Here is a 25,576-nt window from a genome sequence, read left to right on the forward strand (position 1 = left end):
ACTCTCATTATGAGCCAAAATACATCCATCCCCCCTCAAGTTGCTTCCTTCAGGTATCTACTAACAAAGAGGACAGAAGAAATTAGCATAATAAATGAGGCTTTTCATTTACTAGGGAATATTTCTGCAAGAATCGTCTAAGCACCAGTTTCCTTGATGCTTGTCAGAATGAAGGGATTATGTGGTTAAGTGAACTAATAATACCTGTTGTAAAATGTCTCAGTATGTAGAGACTTTCTGAAGCCCTGCTGGACACATCATACCCACTGTATTTCTCTCCTTGTCTGACAGTAGCTTGGGCAAAGGTCCTTTCTATCCTACAGATGAGGGAAGGGAACCAAGGGATGGTATTCAATGGGACTCATCATTCTTAGGGACATTAGACTCATGCATCTTGTGCTTTCCCCACTTTACCATAAGGAAACTTAGTAGAAAAAAAGAAAAGATATAAAACTTAAAAAGATCTAAGCCAGCAGTAGGACTAACAGTATAGAAAAAGCACAACTGGATAATGAGAACACAGGTGAAGGCAATGAAATCACAAGTCTCCCTTCTCAACAGAAGTATATGACTGTTTGAAGCTATGGTGACAGACAACCCAAATAGAGACAAGAACAAAGGTACTTCCCAGTACTCCATCTCCCAGGACAAAGTCTAAACTAGCCACAAAATGCAGGTTAATTGAGGCTCCTGCTTGTTGTGAAAAAGCCAATCAGCACTGCTAGTGAATAAATATTAGGAATACAATTCCAAGAAAACAAGAACTGTAAGTGGTTAGTGTTTCTTTAAGCATAGAGGTACACCAAAGAATGAGATTGGATCCCAAGAAGCTTCGCTTTTTGAACTAGTTTTTCACAGTGAGAACATTAGAACCATCTCTAAGAGCTTGAGGAGGGGGTGTCAATTGATCAGCTCTCTTTTCAGCTTAATGATTTTCATGATGACTTCCAGCAGACCTTAAATGGAACTAATCTATTTACACTAATAAAGCTGAATCTATTCTGTACTAGAGAGTGGAATAGTAGAACGGCAACAACTGGCTGTGATGCAAACGCCACTCAAAGGCAACATTCTTCATGTTAACATAATTCGATCTGAGGAAAACAATATGCTGTTGCTGCTATCCATATATCCTTGGGAACACAGAAAAGGTTACTGGCAGTGCTTTGGCCTAGCTGGGAAGATAATAAGTTTGGGCGTCAGTAATTATTTCCAGCAAATAACTGTACTGTAAGCAGCTGTATCCACTACAGCTTGACTGGGATTCCTGCAATCACCCACCTATCAATCCCTCTCCTTTGGAACTCTGTTGACTCCTAGAATTCAGACTACCCTCAGCAGTTGCTTTAACAGTAATACTTCCATACTGATTCCCATGGAGAGGTAGAGGAATGAACCATGTGCTTCCCAGCCCACATCTTCTACATGCAACTTCAGAATGTGACCCAGCTTGGAAAGAGGTTCTTTGCAGATGGAAACATACAAGATTAGGGTGAGCTATAAATCTACTGAAAATGTCCTTATTGGAGTCAGACAAATGACAAAGAGAGGCGGGGACTGGATTTATGCTTCTAGAGCAAGAACAGCAATGGCCTCTAGAAAGAGTCCCCTCCAGAGCTTTGGAGGAATCGCAGCTTCTGGCACCTTTAACAGTGTCAGAGTAAACCATTTAACACTATAAATGTTTATTTACTTGGTGTGTATGTGCACATATACATACACTACAGTGCTCATATAGAGGCCCAAGGATAACTTGCAGGAGTCACTTCTGTCCTTAGGGTTCTAGAGATTGAATTCAGGTTATCAGGTTGGGTAACAAACACCCTTACCCACTGAGACATCTTGCTGCCCCACAGAATAAACTTCTTTTGTTTTAATCCACCGACATTGTATTAACTTGCTTTAGCATCCCTAGGAAACCAGTCTACTGACTCTAAGAGTCATAAACACCACATGCCACTCCTAATTTTTTCTAACCAGCAGAGGGGCTCCAGGAACAGGTAAATGGTGCAGATATAGCATCGGCTCCTGCTTGCTATCAGGCTAGGTAGAGGGGAGCTAGAAAGGTGACTGGGTGGGTATTAAGAGTGAACACAGGTTCATGGGGAGAGGACAGCAGCTTGAAAATCCAGACAGATGGCAGGATGCTGAACAGCCAGTGACAGAGGTCAGTCAGTCTTAGAAGTGAGAGCTAGGAGCAGGCAGGCATTGTATTAGAGCTCTTTATGCTAAGATCCAGTCACACGTGGTGTGAGCAAGAAGAGGGTATGTTCTATAGTCATTACCCACTTAACCATTATCATGTTCCTAGGCCAAAAAATTATAGTTTCTATTTTCCAGAGAAAGAAATAGATATATAGAGGCTAAATAATTTGGTCACAGAGAAGATCAAATGATGTGGTTGGAATTCACTTGTATGTGATTCCAAAGCTTACATCTAAAGCTTGTTCCCCAATATAAAACTGAGTACCCTGTTACAGACCTGATGAGATAACGCCTGAGCAATAACTTTAGCTTTTCCTTGTCAGAGAAATAACTGATTCAAAGCCACAATCTTCAGAGAAGTGGCACCAATTCTGGCTGAATGCTAGGATCATCTGGGTATCTTGCTGGAACTCTCTCACTCCGGGCTGACTGATGGAGTGACTTGAATGGGTCGTGTTCCTGAGAACCGCTGATGGAGGCCAGCAGGTGGAAGTGGGAAGTGTGGCTGCGGAGGAGGAGGTGCGAGTTTGGTGTTCGCAGGCAGCCTGCAGCTATTTCACTTCTCGGAAGGACTCTGGCAAATGCTAGGGCAGCGAGGGAAATGGAGTGTGCTTTAAATGTTTCAAGACGCCTTCCTCTTGCTCACACAGCTTATGTTTGTTCCTCCAGTGATAGGAAGTTTGAGCCTGAGCATTAGGGAAGCTGCCTCTGTCTCACATTGTCCTTCCTGAGCCAGAAAACGTGGGCTCCTCTCTTGGGAAAGCACTCTGCAAAATTCTGCAATGTGCTAGACTAGGAAACAGCTTCTGCCATCATGGCAAATATTGTTTTTGCAATGTCTGGGTCAGTGTGAAACAATGTAGAATACTTTTTAACATGACTACTGTTGCTCACCATAAAGTTAAATACTCACAACATTAGGTCCTGGAACTCCTTACTTTCAAGATGGGCATAATGACACTAAAAGAATGCTTCTTCAACTTCAGATTATATTAAAGCTACATGCAGGGCTGTTATAATCCAGGTACAAAGTTTAGGAATCTAGTTCTCACAAGTTCCCAGGTGATGCCAACACTCCAGGCTACAGGTCACATGTTGTGCTGTCCTGGTCTAGGGCACTGCTTCTCAAACACAAACACACAGACATGTCAGATGGGGACAAGACACAAGTTCAGGCTGAGTTAGAGGTCTGATGGCCCTGCCTGTAGGCAGCTCTCCAGCTAGTAATAATGGTAAAGATTCCCCAAAGCGACTCTGGCAAATGCTAGGGCAGCGAGGGAAATGGAATGTGCTTTAAATGTTTCAAGACGCCTTCCTCTTACTCATACAGCTTATGTTTGTTCCTCCAGTGAGGAGGAGCCAATGGGGTAGGAGAGGAAACTCCAGTGGACCACTGCTCAGATGGTTGCCCATTCAACAGTTTCATAGGCAAGGAATAAAAAACATAAACTATCACTTAAAAAACAAAGAAACAACCATGGAACCATCAAAGGATATGTAAATTACCAAATAACAATACATGTGAGAACTAAAGTGAACCCGAGTTCAATCTCTCTCCTTATGTCTACGTTTCTGAGTTAGGGTTTCTATTGGTGTGAAGAGACACAATGACCACATAAGGAAAACATTTAATTAGGGGCTTGCTTGCAGTTTCATAGGTTCAGTCCATTATTATCACAGTGGGACATGGCAGCACGCAGGCAGACATGATACTGGAGGAGGAGCTGAAAGTTCTATATCTTGATCCACAGGCAGCAGGAAATGATGTGAGACACTGGGCATGGCTTGAACATATATGAGACCTCAAAGTGACACACTTTCTCCAAAAAGACCACACTTAATTCAAAAAGGCCACATCTCCTAATAATGCCACTCCCTATGAGCTTATGGGAGACAATTACATTCAAACTACCACACTATGAAATGAAAATCTCTGGACCACCTCAATGTCCATCTCAAACAAAAGTGCTCCTAATTCCAAGTCAGAATGCTGAGCACAGAGCTTCAAAGTTCCACATCCAAAAGATGGCTTAGGAAAAATGAAGATTTTTTTTTTTCCTAAGAGACTTCCTTAGTTTAGCTTGAATCAACAAGCTTAACATAGCAGGAGTCGAGGCCACTTTGCAGAAAAAGCAGTGCAAAGGACACCTCCGAAGGCTAGATGAGTCATACCCAGTTTTGCCCTTACGTTAGAACATAAGAGGTAAAGGAACCATGACATTCTGATTTAGCAATGGGTAGGTTTTGAAACTCAAGATGAGAAATTTTGTGTCATGAGGGGCAAACATAGCCACATGTGTCCATGCAGTAAGGAAAACATCATTTTCATCTATTCATTCACTCATCCATTTATTAAATATTGAATATTGGGACTAGCAAGATGATTCAGAGGGAAAAGGCACTTGTTGCTAAGTCTGATGACCTGCATTTGATCTTCAGGACCCACAGTGTGGAAGGAGAGAACCAACTTTGGCAAGTTGTCCTCCTATCTCTGCACATGCACCATGGTGTGTGTACATGTATGCGCATACACAAACATGCAGACACATTCACACAAATAAATAAAAATATAAGAATATTCATATAAATATTATTAGCTATTCTAGTCTGGAACTAGAGATTTTGGAGAGAACCAATGGGGAACCAATACTCACGCTCTCTATTGTAAATGTGTTAGGGCTGAAGCAGATGGTCCTTTCCTTCACTCTCTGGGGGGCAGTATGGGACAGTAAAGGATCTGGAGCAATGCTCCTCTAACTATGGTAACAGCCCAGTATCCCCACAATCTGTTGTGAATATATGCTTTTATGAGATATGATAAAAATGAGTTACCAGAGAAAGAAATTCAAAACCTAGAAATACATAAGATATAAGTTCCAATTTCTTAGATTCACAATGTCCAAGCACTAAGAAGAAATCAACATGTCTAAAGGGTCACTTTCATCTCTGTGTCTGGTGGCACACAGGTAGCGCGTAGCTTGCAGACAACCATAATCCTCAGACTATGATGTGCAAACTGTTGTAGAACGTAGGGCTCAGGACAAGACTTCCTGTGTGTGAACTAACCTTCCCTTTGCTAGCCACAAGACTCTGGGCAGGCAATTTAATTTAAGACCATCAAAGAACTTGTCCTACAATCAAAGCATATATAAGCTGGTTCATGTAAAGCACTCAGAAGAATGTCTGGCTCCTAGTCAACACTGCTAATGTGCTGACTACTATCATTACTAATATTACTTCTGTCATTACTTTTGTTTCTGCTGGGCTGCGCCATTGAGGACCACCTCTCTCACAGCATTTCACCCATCAAGTAGGACTTGCTCTTTTTCTTCCTATTAACTCCCCTTCTTCCCTCCACAGAATTTACCACAGAAAGTAAAGTCATCAGTGCAAGTGCATGTTAGCACTCCCAGATATGTCTCCTCATGACATGATGTCTGGACTGCTTATATGCCATGTTGGGGGTGGGGAGCAAAGACAGACCCGCTGGAGTTCTCCTCACAGGACACCATGCATTTCACCTGCCCATCAGCTAACGAATGAAAGCAACATTCTCCCTGGAAAACCCAGCAAGGCTGATGACAAACGACACAGCTGCTGCCTCGGGGGAGGAGCACACGCTCGCTCTGCTCTGTGACCTGACAGCAGTCTAGCCCAGGGGTCTTTTTATGCTTCCCGTAACTAAGCACTTTCCCCACCCACGTCTCTCACACATATCGCCCCCAGCTCCCTTCTTAGTGTGTCTTACATCCTCAGTTAATATTTTAAGACCTACTCACCACGTTTTCTTAGATTAGCCACCTACAATTAGCTAGAAATAAAAATGTAAAGTAGACATGGAGATACCTTTAAGAAACACTGAAATTTTAGCATAGGAAATCATGTTAGAAGACCATTTATAATTGTTATAAAGAAAGAGAATTTTTCAGGATGGAAGCCTCATTATCTCGGAGAACAGTAGGTAGATTTAATGACTATACCCTCAGAACTTTGCATCTTCAAAAATATAATTTTAATGTACAAAAGAAGGTAAGACTATGACCATATAACAAAGCAGGTATTTTAGCTCTGAGCATAAACTTGGAAGTTATTAACTGGAATGGCTTTGGTCTTAAGTTTTACTTATTTATGTGTAATTATGCCTTAATAAGGTAAAAAATAGAACAGGTAGAATCCTTACCTAGCTTAGACTGGAGTAATTGATTTAAAAGACAAAAGAGAGATACTAATGCAAAATGATGGGTGACAAGTTTGAGAGTGATCTGACAGGTAGACTTTGGAATGCCCAGAGGTGACATTTAGCTGGCAGTGTATGGCCCAATATGGGTCAGATGATGAATCTCAACGTGTATTTGCTACATACGCCCAAAATGATCATGTTTATTAAGGTGAATCTTTAGTTCACAGATTTACTAGATAGCGTAGTGTGCTTTCCCCATCCACCCCTTAAACACAGTACATGATATACGATAAAGCTGTTATCATATAGCATGGCATTTCAGGATAATAGATACTGGGTGGGTTCCTGATGGAAAAGAAACTCATGGTCAGACAAATCATAGTCACTGTTTCTCATTTTTTCCCATTTTGAATTTTTTCATTGAGTTTATTCATCTATTGACCCATCTATGCATGTATGCATCTGGTAACATGCATGAGTACTTCCTGTTGCCAAGAGAGGGCTAGGATTTATAACTTACCTCTTAGTGGGAAATGATAGAAGAGAAGTTAGCAAAAGTAGTAACTATATCTGTGATGAATGTTAAGAAAGAAAAACCCAGTGTTGGCTTGGGGTGTAGCTCAATTGTAGAATGCTGGCCTTGCATGTGCAAGGTCCTGAATTCAATTTGAAGTTAAAGCAAGCAAGCAAGTAAGCAAGCAGCAAATACTAAAGAAATGGTCAATGGATACTTTGCTTTTGGATCCTGATACAAAGTGCTCCATTCAGGTAATTCAAATGAAGAACTATTAATGAAGAAATAATTTACAGAAGTACGCCCAGGGTTGAGAAAAGGAACTAGGGATGTTGAGAATTCAGAGACTCTAATAGCAGAAAGAGGAAATCAAGGAGTGAGGAGGAGAAACTGTTGTTAGAGCCCAGAGAGAGCAGGAGCTACAGCTAGTGAGGAAGCTTCATCATCATAAGTAGCAAGGAAGAAACAGTTCAGTCTCTTTCTTCTCTGACCTTTGGGTTCCTGCTAGTGACCCCTCCCAGAAGAACCCAGTCAGAAGGTCATCTTGGCAAGATGACCTCAGTGGGACAGTACATAGGGACTGATCTCAGCCTTGAAAATACATGAAGAAGAGAAAAGGAAGAATGAGGAAAATCAGAAAAGGGGCCTGGTTAGGTAGTAAGCAGCCTGAAAAACCTTCTAGCTGATGTGAAATACTCAGTAAGATTCAGGAAGGTCTCATCAGTGGAACAGCAATCCAGCAGGGACAGTGAACAGTCAACAGAGTTTTGGCACCCCCTTCTCTAAGAGCAGACCTGGCAGGACTAGACAGTGCACAAGAGCAACTTCCCTTACGATGCTTCTAGTTCATCTCTTCTTTATCACAGAGAGTTTGTGTAAAACCAGATACCCTGCTGAGGAAGTTCTAGCATGTCTCTATAGTCTAATGAACACAGACTTAGGTAGGCAGCACAGCCGAAGAGCTGAGTGAAGCAAGTATATCCCACCCTTCCATATGCGCCACTCTGTTGAAGAGCTCAGATCTTCTACACCTGGCGCCCCTCACACTGTGTAATTTATGGAACATTGTGTTGTGTTCTCGGTTCTTTTCTTGAGATAGAGCCTCACTATGTAGCTCCTGGATGGTCTAAAACTGACCATGTGGACCAGACTGGCCTCAAAATCAGAGACGCACCTGCCTCTTTTGGAGTCAATGGTGTGAGCCACCACGTCTGCTTATTGTTCTTCTTAAAGCAAGATTAATGCAACTGTCAACGTATACCCACAATTCCAACTCATGATTTTTCTCATTTTCTATTTATGATCATATCATAAGCTAAATGTATATAGAACATCTACCACAGGCCTATGAAACAAAAATATCTATTGTCAGATAATATATATTGCCCAGAAACTGTATCTTTAAGGAAAAATGTTCAATATTAACAAGATCATTACTTGAACTAAATGATCTGACTTTTAACACCAGTTTACTGGTTCAGACTCCCTGAGCTAGTCAAGTTATTTACACTATCTACCTAAAAATGGTTCAGAGAACTGCTTTCCTGCTGGTAACTGAGGTTACATAGGGTAACTAATTTCCTTCCTGTTAATTCCTCCTACTCTAGGATGCATTCACCAGTGGAAAAACAATTCTTTCAAGGACAATTCTAAACAAACAGTGAAGAATTGTCTGAATGTCAGTGAGACTCACCATCTCCCATAGTCAAAGTTAAACTTTTTTTATTCCTTTCATTATCTTGGGAGTTTCTATTATCCAAACTATATCAGACCTAAATTTCCCTAGTGTCTATTTAATTTATTTCCTTTTGTTTTGTCCCTGTTGAATATAGAACCAGATGGTAATTCTTCTTCTTTTCTAAAGTTATGACTCTTGCCAAGTCACACACACACAAAAAAAAATGGTAATTAAAAACAGTAATTTTGGGGCTGGAGAGATAGTTCAGTGATTAAAAACACTGGCTGGCTTCTAGGGGACCTGGGTTGAATTCCTAGCACCCACATTATGTGAGTTACAACCACTTGTTTCAGCAGGTCCAACACCCTCTTCTGGTCTCTGCAGGTACCAGGCACACAACTGGTACACAGACATACACACATAAAAACCACATTTTAAAACATTAGGAAAAGAGTAAGTTTCTTTCCTCTTATTACCTGTAGAAGAGGCCTCTGCACCCCCAGAACCTTCATGGTGTCTGCATTAGCTAGGACCTTCAAGGGGTCGGTGGTTTTGGTGACTCCTTCAATCTCCTTGTTGATCTCAGCCAAGACTTGATTAAGGAAGATGTTTTTGATATATATGGTGAGGAACTCTCGAAGGGGACACTGTTTGGCAGGGCCAAGTCCCAAGGCATGTTCAATCTCCTGAATAAATCTGGAAGACAAACAAGAAGGTGGTTAAATAAATCAGAAAGACAAAAATATGATACCACACATCAGTATCTGTGGGCTCAGGCTGTTTCCATGGATACAGCAAGGTCATCATTCCATCTCAATACAAGTTTCAATTTTTTTAAAAAATAAATTATTTCACTAATTAAATGAAATAGGATGGAACAGAAAAGCATGACTTCTTCTATGTATGGTATACTCTGGTTAATTCTTAAAAGAAATAAGAATGTAAGAGTCAAAGGAAAAGTATAATAAACAGAAAACAAAATTATAGGGCAAACTAAAGAGCATACCCACAAACAGTGTTTATTTTTTATTGAATTTGCTTATATATAGTGTGTGGGGCATAAAAGTATTCCTTTATTTACAATGATAATGAGTTTGCAGCAGGCTAAAAAAGGGAAAGAACAGGAGTTGGAAGACAAAGGAGAATTTCAACTATATGTTTTATGTTTAATTTTATGTTTTTTATTAAAATAGCTAAGGTGTATATACGAGAATATTAACAGCTGTCCTAACTCAGAGATGAATATATATTATCGTTTGCACTTTTCTGTAGAGGTAGCCTTGCTTCAAGTGGTTTAACACACACAAATTTAACTTACTATAGTTTATTTAAATGATACCAGCCCCCAACAACATAGTATAAAACTTATAGAATCACAGTATAGTTAGCACCATCCATTCAGTGTAATTATACAAGGCCAAACTATGATATTATCCCTTCAGAATCCTATGTATAAAAAACTGCAGGGCATTGTGGTCAGAGACCAATCATTTCTTTCCAGTCTATTGCAAATGGTCATTGTGCTCTGTCTATTCAGTTCATGTACAGACAACCAAGTATGTGGTTATGTTGTCTCCTTGTCACCAAGTGAAAAGGCCACATGGCATTTTATAAAAAGCAAAATAATTGGCCAATAAAGATAAAATACAGGAACAAAACTAAATGAGATGACACCAGCAGTGAAATCTGAACTGAATGCAAATCATCTTATAGAAGATATACATGACCATGACAATTTTGACACTGTCATTTCAAAATCATATGTAACCAAGATAAAACTTCTCAACATAAACCCAGAAATTGGCAGGAGGGAGGGCAAGGATGAAGAGGGATGGGCCACCAGAGCAAGTTGGTAACTTGCTGGGAACTCATGGAGGTATTCTATAGCAATGTGACAAGAAGGCAAAATGCTCACAATGCCTAAAGTGTAGAAGCACAAGCTTGCCAAACAAAGACAAGACACACATGTGGAGCCACAAAGTACACAATATGAAGCCAGCAAGCACCATTCAAGCATGTTTTAATATTTTCAAAGGAAACAAAGCACTTTAACTGTGTTTCCAAGGTCCCAACTACTGAATACATTTTTAGACCATAGTTTCCTTGCTTTTCATTTCTACATATATTTACATGTTTTGATAGAACTTTCCAGAAGACACAAGTTAATTAAGAATAGCTTGTAGTGTTTTCTTACATGGTCATTTCTATAGTTCCACAATGGCATGCAAAGCAGGGGCTGCTTGTAATGTTTTCCCAGAAGAGAAAAAGAAAAATCAAGACAAAAGATAAACAAGTAAATATAAAAATATTTTTAACATGTATCACAAATGTTGTCTAGACATAAGATTAAAAACCCACAGATCTTAGTAGAAAAGTGGTCAAAGCCAGGAAAAGAGCATCTAGAAAAGAGAAATGCAACGTTCATCAAACATAAAAAATAAAATCTCAATTTCATAAGACGAATGCAAAGTAAAGTATTCCGATTTTTGAACCTAGGTGCTAGGCCAAATTCCAAAGGTGTGAAAGAAAACACACTGTTAGTCTGAGTCGGGGGAAGGAGGCTTCTTTACACAGCACCGATGCAAGAGAAGTGGTACAGCATATACGAAGGGCATGTTGTAATATTATTCAGAACTATGTATGGATTTCCTTTTCCCCCAGAAACACCACTTGTGGGAAATTCTCCCCAAAGCTAAAGGCAGAAAATAACCTTAATGTTGATCAGTTAGGTGACAAGCAAAAAATTGTGGTGCAACACACTGGAATGTTGTGGACCCCTTCCTGCTCTCCAAATGGGAAAGCTTTGGCTACATGGGTATGAAAAGAGCACAGCTCAGAAGGTCAAGTAGAAAAGGGGAGTGAAGATCAATGTGTAGTTAGCGGTGTTTACCACATTAGCCTCTCTATAAGAACTGTATAATCTCATTGTATACTTTAGCTTGTAGCTAATAAGAACCCAACAGGCACCTGAAGGAGACGGGATGGAGCTGAAGTTGGGGAGTGGGAATGAGAATTTTCAATGACTTTTTTAATGTTTAAAATGATTATAATCTGAAGGGTTAGTAATTCAATTAAAATTAATTTAGAAAATTTAAAAATTGCCTATATATAAGCTTTCTAGTTAGACTATACTTCAAGTTTAATTCTTTAATTTTTGTTTAACCTAAACCTTAATAAATGAACATACTCCAGATAATCTTAGATAGTATTATGTTACTCCATTGATTGTGTTCTTTCTCCCTTCCTCCCTCTTTCCACTTGCCTTTGTGTGTGTATGTGTGTGTGTGTGTGTGTGTGTGTGTGTGTGTGTGTGTGCACGTGCATGTGTGCAATGCTAGGAAGTAAAGAAGTGGTTATTACAATAAAAATAGTGTGACCCAGGGAATTCAGGCAAAATGAGAAACTGAAACAAACACAAGATTTCTTACCTGATTTCAACAAAGAAAAGGAAGTCAAAGTAAACCTCATAAATCTTTAAGGAGATGGTGAGTGGAAGAAGGCAGGGAAAATGAGAAACAAAATAGTTAGCCACAGCCATAATTTTAAGATCTTGCAATCCATATCCTGACCTCTGACCCTTCTGATTCCTGGACCTTGTAGAGGAACCCCTACCCAGGAGCACTCTGGTCCCTTTGGTCTGACTCCAAAAGAAAACTTGTTATTTACCTTCCAAGGAGCAGATGAGAAAACCTCCTTTCACCAGAATCCCATTTGTTTTCTTAAGAGGGACCATGATTTTCTAAGCAAAAGTACTTATATTTTCTTTTCAAAATCTTTATAATCTGAACAAACTTTTTACTAGCCAGCCTGTTCTCAAAGTGACAGAAACCTTAAATTGTCCACATTTTCCTTCTCTAGTCATGTATCCCTAAAACATGAGATGGCTTCCAGCAGCACTGGCAGAGGGTCCCCCATCACTTTCAGTAAGCCATCTCTCTTGAATACAAACTACTCCTTCCCTAGAGCACACAACATCCATCTCCAATGACACATCCAGGTTGATGTTGTCATTTTTAACTTGAGGGGATCCACTCAGGATGTTTCCAAATCTGCTTTCAGAGCTGTGAGGGATTTCAGCAGAAATTATGAAACATGGGAGAATGAAAGAAAAATTAAGGATGTTTCCAGATCCCCTTTTTAGTCAGAAAATGGGAAGAATGATAGTTACCAGGGTGGGAGATGGTGGTGGGGATGTGTTCATCAAAAGATACCAAGTTCAGCTAGCCATGAGAAATCAACTCAGATTGTACAGGGGGAGACTTCAGTTAACGAATGCTATACGTGGAAAGCACACAAGATAGATTTAAGTAATTTTACCACAAAATATAGCAAACATGAATGGTAATCATACTTGTTTTGTTTGGGTTAGCCATTCTATGTCATGTTATATGCCTTAACATACATGAATTTCTTCCTGTTTTTTCTTTTTATTTATTCTTCTCTCATTCAGTACATCCCGACTGCAGCCTCCCTTCTCTCTACTCCTTCCAGTTGCCCCCACCCCTCAATTCACTGCTTCTCCAGTTCCTTTCAAAAAAGAGCAGGCCTCCCTGAGATATTAACCAAATGTGGCAAGACAGGAGGTAAGGGACCCCAAAATCAGCCAAAAGAGTCAGAAACACCCCCACTCCCACTGTTAGGAGTCCTCCAAAAATCTCAAGCTAAACAATCATAGCATATGTGAAGAGGACCTAATGCAGACCCATGTAAAGCAATTCCACTAAAATCAGAACAAGACAAGGCTGTCCACTATCTATGTATCTACTCAATATAGTACTTGAAGTTCTAGATAGAGAAATAAGACAACTGAAGATCAAAGGGATACAATTTGGAAAGGAAAAGTCAAAGTATCATTATTTGTAGATGATATGATAGTATATATAAGTGACCCCAAAAATTCTACCTGGAAACTCCTACAGTTGACAAACATTTTCAGTGAAATGGCTGGATACAAGATTAACTCAAAAACACCAGTTGCCCTCCTATACACAAATGACAAATGGGCTGAGAAAGAAATCAGGAAAACAACACCCTTCATAATAGCTACTAACCATATAAAATATGTTGAGGGGGATAACCCTAACCAAGCAAGTGAATTTCAAAGAAAGTAAATTTCAAAGAAAGAAACTGAAGAAAGTATCAGAAAATGGAAAGCTCTTCCATGCTATTGGGTAGGTAGGATTAACACAGTAAAAATGGCCATCCTACCAAAAAGCAATCAACAGATTCAATGCAATCCCCATCAAAATTCCAATATTCTTTACAGACTTGAAAGGACAATTCTCAGATTCATATCAAAAAATCCAGGATAGCTAAAACAATCCTGAACAGAGTATCACCATCCCTGATTTCAAGCTGTACTACAGAGCTATAATAATAAAAACTGCAGGGCATTGACATAAAAACAGTCATGTTGATTCATGGAATTAAACTGAACATACATAAATGTTTTAAAAATTACAAATAAGCAAATACATTGCTAAGCTATGTCTGTGTTGGCAAAAACAACAAAGAAATCTCCTAACTCTTGATAGGTGAACCTTGCTCACTGTCAATTGTGACAGGAGGGACAACTTCCGGAAGTAGGGTGATCAAAACACAGTACTCAGAGTTGGTATTGCGGAGGCTGGACCAAGCTGCAACAACTTGGGCAAATAATTGAGTCTCTTGTAGTCTTACTTCTGTACACTGTGAAATGTGAAGATACGACCACCTCCCCACACAAACTGGACTGAGAATGACATGCAGCAAGAGCAGTAAGTGTGGCAGCTACTCCAACAGTTAGTAGTGTTTCCACAGTGCAAGCTTGGGTGAGGATGGAGAATCTCCAGTGGGACACATTGATAATTAGATTTAAACTCTGAATCCTTCAGAAACAAAGAAAAAAGTTCAGGCATGACCAAAATGTCCATATGGCCAGAAGTGAAGTGTTAAGTGCTTCCTAAGTGCCTATATGGGCACAAAGCAGAGTCTTGGGAGAAATATATTGAACTCTTGAACAAGATATAGAGCAAAGGAACACATTTTGATCTCAATCCATAGTTCTTGAAACTAGGATGCAATTTGCCTGACAACCAGTGCTCCTCCAACCCTACCCCTTGCCAAAAGTTTGGATTAGAGGTCCCAATGAACAACCAAAAAGAGAAATAAATTTCATCCCTCATCCCTACCACTCCAGTGTAACTGGTTCCTCTTTTGTGAAAAAACATTTAATGAGTTTGTCAGTTTAACTCTGCCTTCCTTTTTGGGCAATATGGCTGTTCATACTACCTTCCCCTGCTCATTCACAGAGAATCATAAACTCTGTCATGCTAATGAGCACATTATTAAATCAAACATCTGTTAAGGAACATTAATTCAGATTTTATTACAGGTAACCCCACAGCGAACATCTTCATTCTATTTCTGGTAAGCTATTTTAACAAGTGCAAATATTTTAAGTCGCTCCTGATATTTTTTCTGAGGAAGTTTATATTTTATTTCCTGTTCTGTGCCCCCAAACTCCTATAACATGTTCCTGTTTCATATTTCGTTTTTTGTTGTTGTTGTTGTTGTCTTTGTCTACTAATAAGCATTTTTTAAGATGGTCTGTTGAACATGAGGACAGAGGTAGAGATAGAGGTATAGAAGAAAATCATCAGGAGTCCAATCTTTCCATGAAGGCTCCTCATTAGCACTATGGGAGCAAGAAAACACTGAATATTTGATAATGTCAGAGAATCCCATTAGGAATGAAAACACTTCCAAGTTAAGCTAGAACACAGATGGAACCCTGTGAAAGGGGCATTATCTAATCTCCAGAAGTGCTGTCAGCTGGGGATTTCCCAGACCTATGAATGATGAGCAGGCAAACACAAACTACAGGTGCATCTGTGCATGAGGAGGAGACTATGAGAATCAAAGGAAAGAGCCACATAATGCTGTGTGTGGAGTATCTAATCACAGGATTTTGAAGACTGTTCTCCAAGTAAGCCTCTTCAACCAGAGGCTGTAAAACAGGATGAACCATAAAGCAAATAATGAGGCACATGACTAATTTTCACTGCAAGTTTAAAACACTCATCTTATTCCCTAAGTTTAGTATTGATAGTTATGTATTTATAAACATTAAACTGGATATTTTCATTTCATATTATCATTGAGGGGAATTTTAAAAGTCTATGCATATATAATACCTGTATTTTTAACTCATGTTTTGTTGCAGCAAGTTACTTGTTCTCTGGAAGCCACAAATGAGCACCCACTGCCCAGTATTTTCAATTATATTTTTTTTACCTTGATGTGGTTCCTATCTAGGGAATTTATAAACTAATCAAAATTTTACTCAAGCATCCCCAGTCCCTTGCTCAGCCTAGCCTCCTTATCACAAATTATATTTTATTGTAAAGCATCATTTCCCCTTCTATTTCAGCTAAGAATTGTGGCTGGTACCAGCTGGACATACCATCAAGCACAGAGGATCTACACCTGCTGTAGACACTGCACTGAGAGCAGCAACCTTTATTTATCTGAATGAAAATAGATGCTACAAGTAGACTTATAGTAGGACACGGTCTGTTCAAAATCCCGACTGTACTGGATTTGCCTGGGAAAAAGAAATCAACCTAGAATCTCTGTAGAGTCAAAGAGTCTACCCCCAGACACGAGCTCATCCTTGTACAAAGAACTGAAAACAGTTAGTTATACACAGAACAATGAGACTTTGGAATGTAATCCAACTAAGGCCAAAAGAAAAGCAGGAAACAACTTGGTCTGTACGTAGAGGCAATACAGCACATGTACCTTTTTAAGACATGTTTTGAATTTACTTGATACTTCTCACATTGACATCTAAGGCTGAACAAAGTGGAAGACAACCTAGGCAAAGAAGTGAAGAAGGCTCAGCAGAATTGATTTGAGATATAGTCAACTTACTTGTATTATCTGAGGGAAAAAAGATCGTTTAGAAATGATTTACAAAGGACTCATTCAGAAACAGCAGCAACAGGCATATTTAAGACCATAAATCAGTGGAACATGAAAACTGAAGAAAAATCCATAAAGGTTAATGCACATTGGAGCACATTTGCCTCTTAATTCATGGGAGTGAGCCATTGGCACATCGGGGAGAGGCTCTCCCTCAATAGTCTGTAATTGCTCATGCTGAGTCTAACTACGATCTGGGCCTTTTGTATATAAAGATTTTCTGGGGAAAAGTACAAAATAAGCTCATCATTGCAGAGCCCAATTGTATCCTCGACTCGTGCCCCTAAGAGATAATTTGCTGAACTAATGAAATCAGAAGGGGTTTGGGTGCTCTTATTTGTAATGAGTGAGATTCATGCCTGGGACTTGAGGAGAAACGAGGTAAAAATCATTAAGTAACAAAAGAAAAGAATATTACCTATGAAATTTGGACTCTGCAGGCTTACAAACAAATTTAACTTTCAAAGTCTTGCCATGAGTGTATTGCAAATGATTTGAGACTATGCTTAAGTGCTCCCGACAGACTGAAAAGCACTTTAGGAAAAATGAAAAAAGCCTTTTTAAAATGACAGCTGTTAAAACTTTTAAGCATATAATTTGGAAATTGAAGTGAGAGTTAAACTCTAACCCTTAGTATAAGACAATCTTTCTTGAACCCCTCAAGATGCAAATAAATAAGTCAATAATACGGGCTACTGAATCAAGCTCAAAGGCAAGATGATATTTTTTCTATTCTGATTGGGTTGAATTCTGTTTTATTGCTTCAACTTACTTTACTTACAGTTAAATACCTTTTTATGCTGTCATATAAAAGATTAATCTGTCAAAAAATTCCAAGAAAAATTTAGGAGAAGAAGCCTCCAGCATAGCTATAAACTCTCTTCTGAGGCTGGAGAGCAGTGAGGCCTTCAGATACTCTAATACAAATGCAGGGGAATGTGGTCCACATTGCTACTGTTGCTACATCAGTAGGAGTATTACATAACCGCTCATAGCCACAGCTCTCTTACCATGTCTTGCTCAAAGAGCTTTATAAGGATTCGTCAACACAAATTTCAAAGGTATCCTAAGAGGACTGCACTATTCCCGTCTCCATTTCACACAGGATGGCACTGAGATACCACACACAGAAGTGCTGTGTGGAATCACCATGCTTTGGGTCACAGTCCTTACAATGTTACATGGTAGAACACATGCACAACTGCCATTTGGAAGCAGAACTGACTGGCATCACACATTAAGATTCTTTCTCCAGATCAAACAGCTGGAAGTGATGGTGCTAAAATTTGACCTTGGACAGTGTGATTCCGGAGACCATGCTAGACTTCAGCCTATTCTAACACAACTAATTCTCAGACATTCAGCCCTAAGGTCAGGGTGCTTGAGATGGGCTATCAGTAGATGTAAGTCTACACTGAAGTCTAAAGTGTGTGGTAATGAGTGGATAGGAAAGATTATATTATCCCAATAAAATATTTTAATATATCAAGAATATTTATCTTAAAATAATTAAATCTTTTTTCTTTTTTTTTTTTTTTTTTTTTTTTTTTTTTTTTTTAATGTAGGGTTTCTATGTGTAACGGTTCTGCCTGTCCTGGACCTAGCTATGTGTAGACCAGGCTGGCCTCGAACTCAGAGAATTCTTCCTGCCTCTGCCTCCCAAGTGCTGAGGTTAAAGGTGGGTACCCACACCTTTAATAAGATAAGTAAATCTTATCTTCAGTTTAAACTATTGGTCCTTGACCTGTATTTCCAATCACCTGTTAGGTACTCCCAACTTGATTTCCTCCTGATAATTCAAATTATGTCTCACCTAGAATTCTTCACTGCTGAGTTCCAACTGTTTTTCAGTTCTCTCCTATGATTTCCATATTTATACCATTATTATCACAATCACCCTGGGTCAAGTTTAAAAATCATGTATCACTTTTACCTAATCTTGCTATTCATGTAAGAAACTCCCAGATTTAGACATGTTTTCTGTCTAATGTTCATATATGCTCATTTGGTCCCCATTTTGTTTATGTGGCATTATGTGGAGTGTGTTTATTATGCTGCCCATGGCTGTAGGTGATAAGCAAGCACAATGAAAGAATCAGGATCCATGGGTTTCATTTACACATCATTTGACATGGACTAACTCAACTAGTTCAAGGCTGTAGCTCAGGCAGACATTCCTGTGTCTCCATTACTAACATTTGCAACTCAATTCTGATTCTAATTAAATGAGGTGATGCAGATAAATGGTGAGACATTAATATAAGCACATTTAATCCCCTGGCTTCCCTGTTACAATTTCCTAACTGGTTTTCCAATTTTTTTCTAAACCCCGTTTCCTTCAATTTGTCATTCTAATTTCACCAAAGTACAGAATAGAGAGGTACTTACAAGGTCGTAATGCATCCTGCTCTCCCTTGCCCGCAGGCTGTTGCACAGGCCGGGGCATTTACCTGAGCACACTCCCTCCACTCTTAGTTGAATGCTGCACACACAGTCACAGCTTAGATGTCACTTCTCTAGTGTGTCTATGCTGACTGTCTTGTTCTTCATTACACCAACATAACACTCCTGGTGAGGAGACTACACCCCACCATGTAGAACTTCCTGGAGAGAGGGGCATTCCTATTCACTGTGGACAGTCTGGTACTTCGTAGGAATATATCCTGTATGTAACCTGCACAAAAGTAAACCTGGTGCCTTTTCTCCCTTAGTATTTTTAGTACACCTTGAGTACACTACTGTGGCAGAGCAGCAAGACTGGATTGGAGGTCTACAAAATTGTTACTTATTTCAATGTAGCCTTTGGACAAGGACCAATTAAAAGCATGGAATTTCCCCTGACCTCTAATTTATTTGACTTCAGTCATAAAATAACTACTTCACAAGCCAGGCGTGGTGGCGCACGCCTTTAATCACAGCACTCGGGGAGGCAGAGCCAGGCGGATCTCTGTGAGTTCGAGGCCAGCCTGGGCTACCAAGTGAGTTCCAGGAAAGGCACCAAAACTACACAGAGAAACCCTGTCTCGAAAAAACCAAAAAAAAAACAAAAAAAACAAAACAAAACAAAAAAACCTACTTCACAGCATTAGTCATTTTTCTAACCTATTCTTTACTCACTGATAACACAAACTCCTTCAGACCCATAACTGTGTTCTATACACCTCTGAATCATGCCTGAAGAATCCAAATCAATTAAGTAGTGTGCATAGTTAATAAATATTCAAATAAATAATACTATTACATTATTATTAAAGTTTATTCAGTCCTTGTCATTAAGGGCTATGACTTTTTAAAGTGTTCACTATCCATGAGCTATTTTAATGTTCTGTTTTATAGATAAAAATGGTTGGATTGCCGGGCGGTGGTGGTGCACGCCTTTAATCCCAGCACTCGGGAGGCAGAGCCAGGTGGATCTCTGTGAGTTCGAGGTCAGCCTGGGCTACCAAGTGAGCTCCAGGAAAGGCGTAAAGCTACACAGAGAAACCCTGTCTTGAAAAGCCAAAAAAAAAAAAAAGGTTGGATAAACAAGATGATAAAAGAATTGAGGTAGTGCAAGGAATACAGGAGGTTGTAAAACAGATGATGCATGCATTATGTTAAGTGTTTCAAAACGAGGCATTTAAAGACAAATTATCAGCATATTAAAACCTAGTCTTAGGGCTGGAGAGATGGCTCAGCGGTTAAGAACACTGGCTGTTCTTCCAGAGGTCCTGAGTTCAATTCCCAGCAACCACATGGTGGCTCACAACCATCTGTAATGAGATCTGGTGCTCTCTTCTGGCCTGAAGGGACACATGCAGGCAGAACACTGTATACAAAATAAATAAATAAATCTTAAAAAAAAAAAAAAAAAAAAAAAAAAAACCTAGTCTTGATCTCTCATTTGAAGCTCAGAGAATCTGGCCCCATCTGAACACCATTCAGGCACCAGTAATAGAAATCAAGTACTGGAAATATGTCATGTATCAAAACTAGATGTGTGCACCTGTTGCATCAAGGCTATTGCATACATGAACTCACAGCTGTGAATGAATTCATGAGACAGGCATAAGATCAAACCATCCAAAACTCTATCAAGGGTGGGGCAGGGGTACATGACGTCCCATCCCTAGCTCCCCAAGGAGCTACTAGCAATGGACGGTTGCTGGTGGAGAAAGAGGCAGTTTTCATCAGGATGTAGCCCTGAAGGCTGCTCATGTTCTAGTGGTTGTCTCTATACCCATGCAATACTGCACCCATGCACATACTGCACCCATGCACATACTGTACCCATGTAATACTGCACCCATGCACATACTGTACCCACGTAATACTTCACCCAGGCACATACTGGCACCACTGTGGCTACAGTGGGTAAAGAAAACAGCAAATGGAGTTGGGAAGGAAGAATGTTGGTCGGGGATGGGAGCAGTTGAAGGGAGGGAATGGGAGACTGGATCTGATCAAAACACATTATATATAGGTTTGAAATTCTCAAGTAATTTAAAATTAAAAATTACATAAGATAGTTGCTGGATTAGACAGGCAGGCTACTTGTGTCTCTTTCAGCGTTCATCAACAGGATGGATTTTATTATGCTTACTAATAAATGCCTTGGAAAGCTCAGTTTGAGTTATCTCTAATGAGCCTATTTGGCAGCTAAACTTGTTCCAAGATTTTAGCTTAGATTATGTCTTATCCATTCCATGTTTATTATTACTTGATTAACTGCCAACCTGAATGTGCAGCAATCTAAGAAAAAAGTACCTGCACAATAATGTGTGATACCCAGCAAACAATTATGGCATGGGCCCCAGACATAGTACTGATTGAGTCTGGGGCCTTTGTGGAGGCCCACAAAGGTTTCCTAGTGAGATCTGAGCTTGCTTTACCCAGCAGGGCTGCATGAGGGGACTGCTTGACCATGTGCATGGTTACTAGGTGATTGGAAGGGTCTGCACCTGGCTGAGCTAGGGGGCGGTCTTTGCTCTACCCTTTGGCACTCCTATAAACAGCCCTTTAGAAGAGACAGAAGAGGTCAGTGGATAATGATCCAGGCCTTCCCGAGGTATACTGTGTTTCTGTCTCTCTACCCTCCATATTTCTATATAAATATTTCTCACTTCTTTTTCCTCAGGAGTACCCTGGGGTAAAAGTGGGAGCGGGACTCCCACAGGCCTTAAACTCTTGAACATTTTATCCTGTTTCATTTGAATATTTGATTATTAGAACTCAGCCATGATCATCTTCTTATCCCACTGCACACATGCATTTTCCAGGACAATATGTTTAATGAAGCATCATATATAACTTCTCACAAAACTGTTATTCTATAGTGGTCTTAGATTTACTCCAGGGAGTCCTTTCCTGCTTGGAAAAGACAGCATTTTCTAGAAACACTTGTAGCCATGCATTATTTTATCAGGGCTTTAGTACAACAAAGCAGCCTGTACAATGCTTACCTAGGATAAAAAGTGAATGAAGCTGAATATTTTGAAGGTGTTTTATCCAGTGTCCCATCACTATCCTATCCCTTTGGGAGGTGTCAGAGGGCTCTTGCTTTACAGTTTCATAAATATCTATTAATAGCCAGGATCCAAAGACTTTACTACTCCTGAAAGTCCACTTCCTTCAAGTTCTTCCAGTAAAGCTAAATCAGATGTTAAAATTCTGCTCACAAAACCAAGGTACAGAAAAGTACAAATTATCACACTTCCACACAATCAGAAAGAGGGTTCCTTGCCTGTCTGAGAATCTGCAGGTAGATATGTACTAATAAACAGCATTTTAAAACAAAACAAAACAAAAACAACAACAACAACAAAAACAAATCCAAGATCTTAGAAAAGAATTTTGATGGCAATATTATCAATTCCCACAGAACCAACACTATCCCATATTATTATGGTGACAAATACCTAGAGCACAGAACAGATAACACAGCTGTGCAACATTAGTGTCTACAAGCACATGACTCTGCTTAGCGTCTTACACTTTGGAGCTGAGTGTTCCTACTAGTAGGAACTGAATACATAGGAGACAGCAACACCTACAGAAATTGTTTTAACAGAAAAAAAAATTCAAGGTCACATAATTTCATCTGAGAAACATTTTATGGTTTCAAAGGCATAGGGAAAATTTGAGGAATATATGCTTTATCACAAAGTAAATACAAAGTCTACCTTGATGTAAAAATTATTTAAAAATTACTTTGTCTCAGGAAATTTGTGAAATAATTTTTAGTAATTATATCGACAATGAGTTTTCCCTCAATACAGTTTATTTATCAGCATAATAGTAAACACAAAACTTCACTTGTTCAGATGGACAATGAAAAATTATGGCCACAGACATGATAGACAAAAACTTGAAAGAGTTCTGCATTCACCATCCATGCACTCAGCTTAGTGACACTGCATTCATACTTGTTAATACTGTGAAGTATTTTTACAACACTGCCCACAAAAATGCTTTGCTTCAAACCTGATAGGATAAGCTATTCTTGGACAAGAAGTAGTTGATACAGCTTTCTCTTTAAAAAGAATGCAACTGTATTCATTTCATTGATTTAGAAAAATTCTTGGCAATAATCACACAGAGTAAACCCTGGTTACAATTGCAAGCTTGATGGCACAGAACTCTCCAACATCTAACTAAATAACTCAACCACAACTTGCTGATTATGACTACATTGTATTCTAGGAGCTAGAGATGCCAGGTCCTCCAAGGCAAGCAGAAATGATTATCTTCCATATATACAGTATTTATCACTGCTTACTGTAGACTTTTACAAAACCCTCTTATTCTGCTTTAGGGCTATTTTGACATTGATAATTATTTCCATTTTACACATGACAAGCCTGCAATTCAAATAAGATAAGTAATTTTCTGGAGTTCACAAGGTTATTAAGCTTTAAGATTATGTCTTGAACCCAGTTCCAGCTTCTAAGTAGTTATAATTCTTTCTTCTTTACCACATCCTAAACATGCTATAGGCAGAAATACAGAGGACTATAAGACTTGGTCCCTGATTCAGTTATTTTGGAAAAATCCCCCAATAATAAAACATGTGAAATGACATTTTTCACAACTTACAAATATTTTGATCCTATTAGGTTTTTTTGTCTAAACTATTAAATCCTTGGTGGTCTGATGCATAAACTTTGTTGGACAGAGGGCAAGATGCATACCTAAAAGGCACACTGTGTCCAGACCCTGTATTCCTAACATTGATTTTTATAGCAAAGATCCAAGAACATGCACAGCATGACAATTCTGCTGTACACTAGTCTGGAAAGTGTGAGGGATGTGGACATCACTAAATTCCAGCTTCTTTAGGCCAAGCACAGAATCTGCACCTTTTGCCTCTGCTCAGTGTTGAATTTTCCAATGACAGAAGCAAAAGAGTAATTAGAGTATGTAGGTTTCTCTTTAGCCTGGCTGCCCATTTCCCCTAACAGCACAATTACCCTGCTAATGAGATTAAATTTGGTTTAACTAGAGGATTACTTTACTGCAGAGCCCCCACTGACTCTGGTTCCCACAGGACCTATAGCTCTGTTGATGCACCCACCTAACATTCATTTAGGATAATGAAAGCCAGACATAAGAACTGGGCCTGCACAGTAGTGAAAAAACACAAGGGCTTTTGTTTATATTGAAAAAGAGCCTCATTTAGTCAATCTGAATCTTCCTAATACCAAGTGAAATATTTATTAATGAGTATCAGCACAGCAAGCCAGGGAGTCTTATTTGCATTAATTTAAACCATAAATAATTGAAGGTAGATTTCATTCCTTAAGTCAGGGTTTCAGAAAAATCCTCAGCACGCTGAATAAAAGAGGCCATTAGTGAGATGAAATGTATTAGAAGTTGAGGGTGGTAGATATTTTTGCCCAATCTTAGACTATGTGCATCATTTTTCAATTATACATAATTCATTATCCTGTTCTATTCACCTCAGTAGAGGAGGCAGAATGAGACACTGAGTTTTTTCTTATTTCTCCAGGTCAGGGTTATAAGGAACCTGTGGCAGGCAATGTCATCTACCAGGGTGGACCGAAAACTGGTTGTGAGATTTGAGTGCACCTTATCTCTTGTTTATTGTGTGCTTACCATGAAGCATGACCATCGTCACAAAGCAGAAAGGAGACCTGCTCTTTGAGAGCTCAGGCTAAAGGTGTGCTGAATTGAAACAATACAAATCAAAACAAATGAAGTGTTATAAACAATATGGGGGTGAAGAAGTGAGAACGAGGATACCTGAAAAGGACAGGAAACAGGAAATACTGTAGTATATTGCAACTATGCAGGACAAATTGCCACGTGCTAATTATGCATAATTTCAAAAATACTCCCACTGGGTATCTCAGGAACAATACACTTTCATTTTATGTACATATGGCAGTGTGCTAGATTCTGAGTCCAAGAAATTCTTACTGGGGGTTGTAATGAAGAAAAAATATGCCCACTTCATTGACCCATAGAGAAAAGAGCTAAGAATTACACAGGCTCAGTGTTCTGGACTGCTCTCTAATTCATGTGTACACGTCATGACCCTTCTGGACACTAGGCTCTTTGAAGGAAGGATGTGGGCTCGATTCATTACTGTGTTTCCCACTGGGCCAAGCACTGTGTAGCAGCAGACATTCACTACAAGCCTCCTGCATAAAGCGAGAAGTTAGGCCAGCTCTGAAAATGGGCATGGTGTAAAGCAACTACTTAGAGTTAGGCTTAGATATACACATGTGAAGAAAATATATATGTATTTTTGTTGGATGGTGTTTTTTATTTTATACTTGTATCTCTGTACTCATCTTAGATCTGAGATCTAAATTCATTTGTGCAAGCTCTGATTAATTCATATTTCTTAGTCTTTATGTTCTAAAAGCACTCAGAAATTATAAACAATACTGCTGCTGAAACAGATTTTTGCCTCTTATTAGCTGGGTTTGCAGTAGTGTAGAAGTGGAATGAGCTTATTGATTATTTATAAAGAGCAAATATAATGTGCCCAACCAACAACAGAACAGTAATTGGGGGATGTGTGAACAAC

General features: G+C 39.2%; 1 protein-coding gene across 2 annotated transcripts in view; it reads right to left on the reverse strand.

Annotated features, from left to right (window-relative positions):
• The window catches only part of Exoc4 (exocyst complex component 4), a 754,883-nt gene that overhangs the window by 216,202 nt on the left and 513,105 nt on the right, over positions 1–25,576 (reverse strand). For both annotated transcript variants that reach the window (XM_028866155.2, XM_037203667.1), the window contains exon 11: positions 9,054–9,273. In XM_028866155.2, coding sequence (XP_028721988.1) covers positions 9,054–9,273 — 220 coding nt within the window. The remainder of the gene's footprint in view (positions 1–9,053; positions 9,274–25,576) is intronic.

This window comes from Peromyscus leucopus, chromosome 3 (assembly GCF_004664715.2).
Source record: "Peromyscus leucopus breed LL Stock chromosome 3, UCI_PerLeu_2.1, whole genome shotgun sequence".
In the NCBI taxonomy this organism is placed as follows: domain Eukaryota; kingdom Metazoa; phylum Chordata; class Mammalia; order Rodentia; family Cricetidae; genus Peromyscus; species Peromyscus leucopus.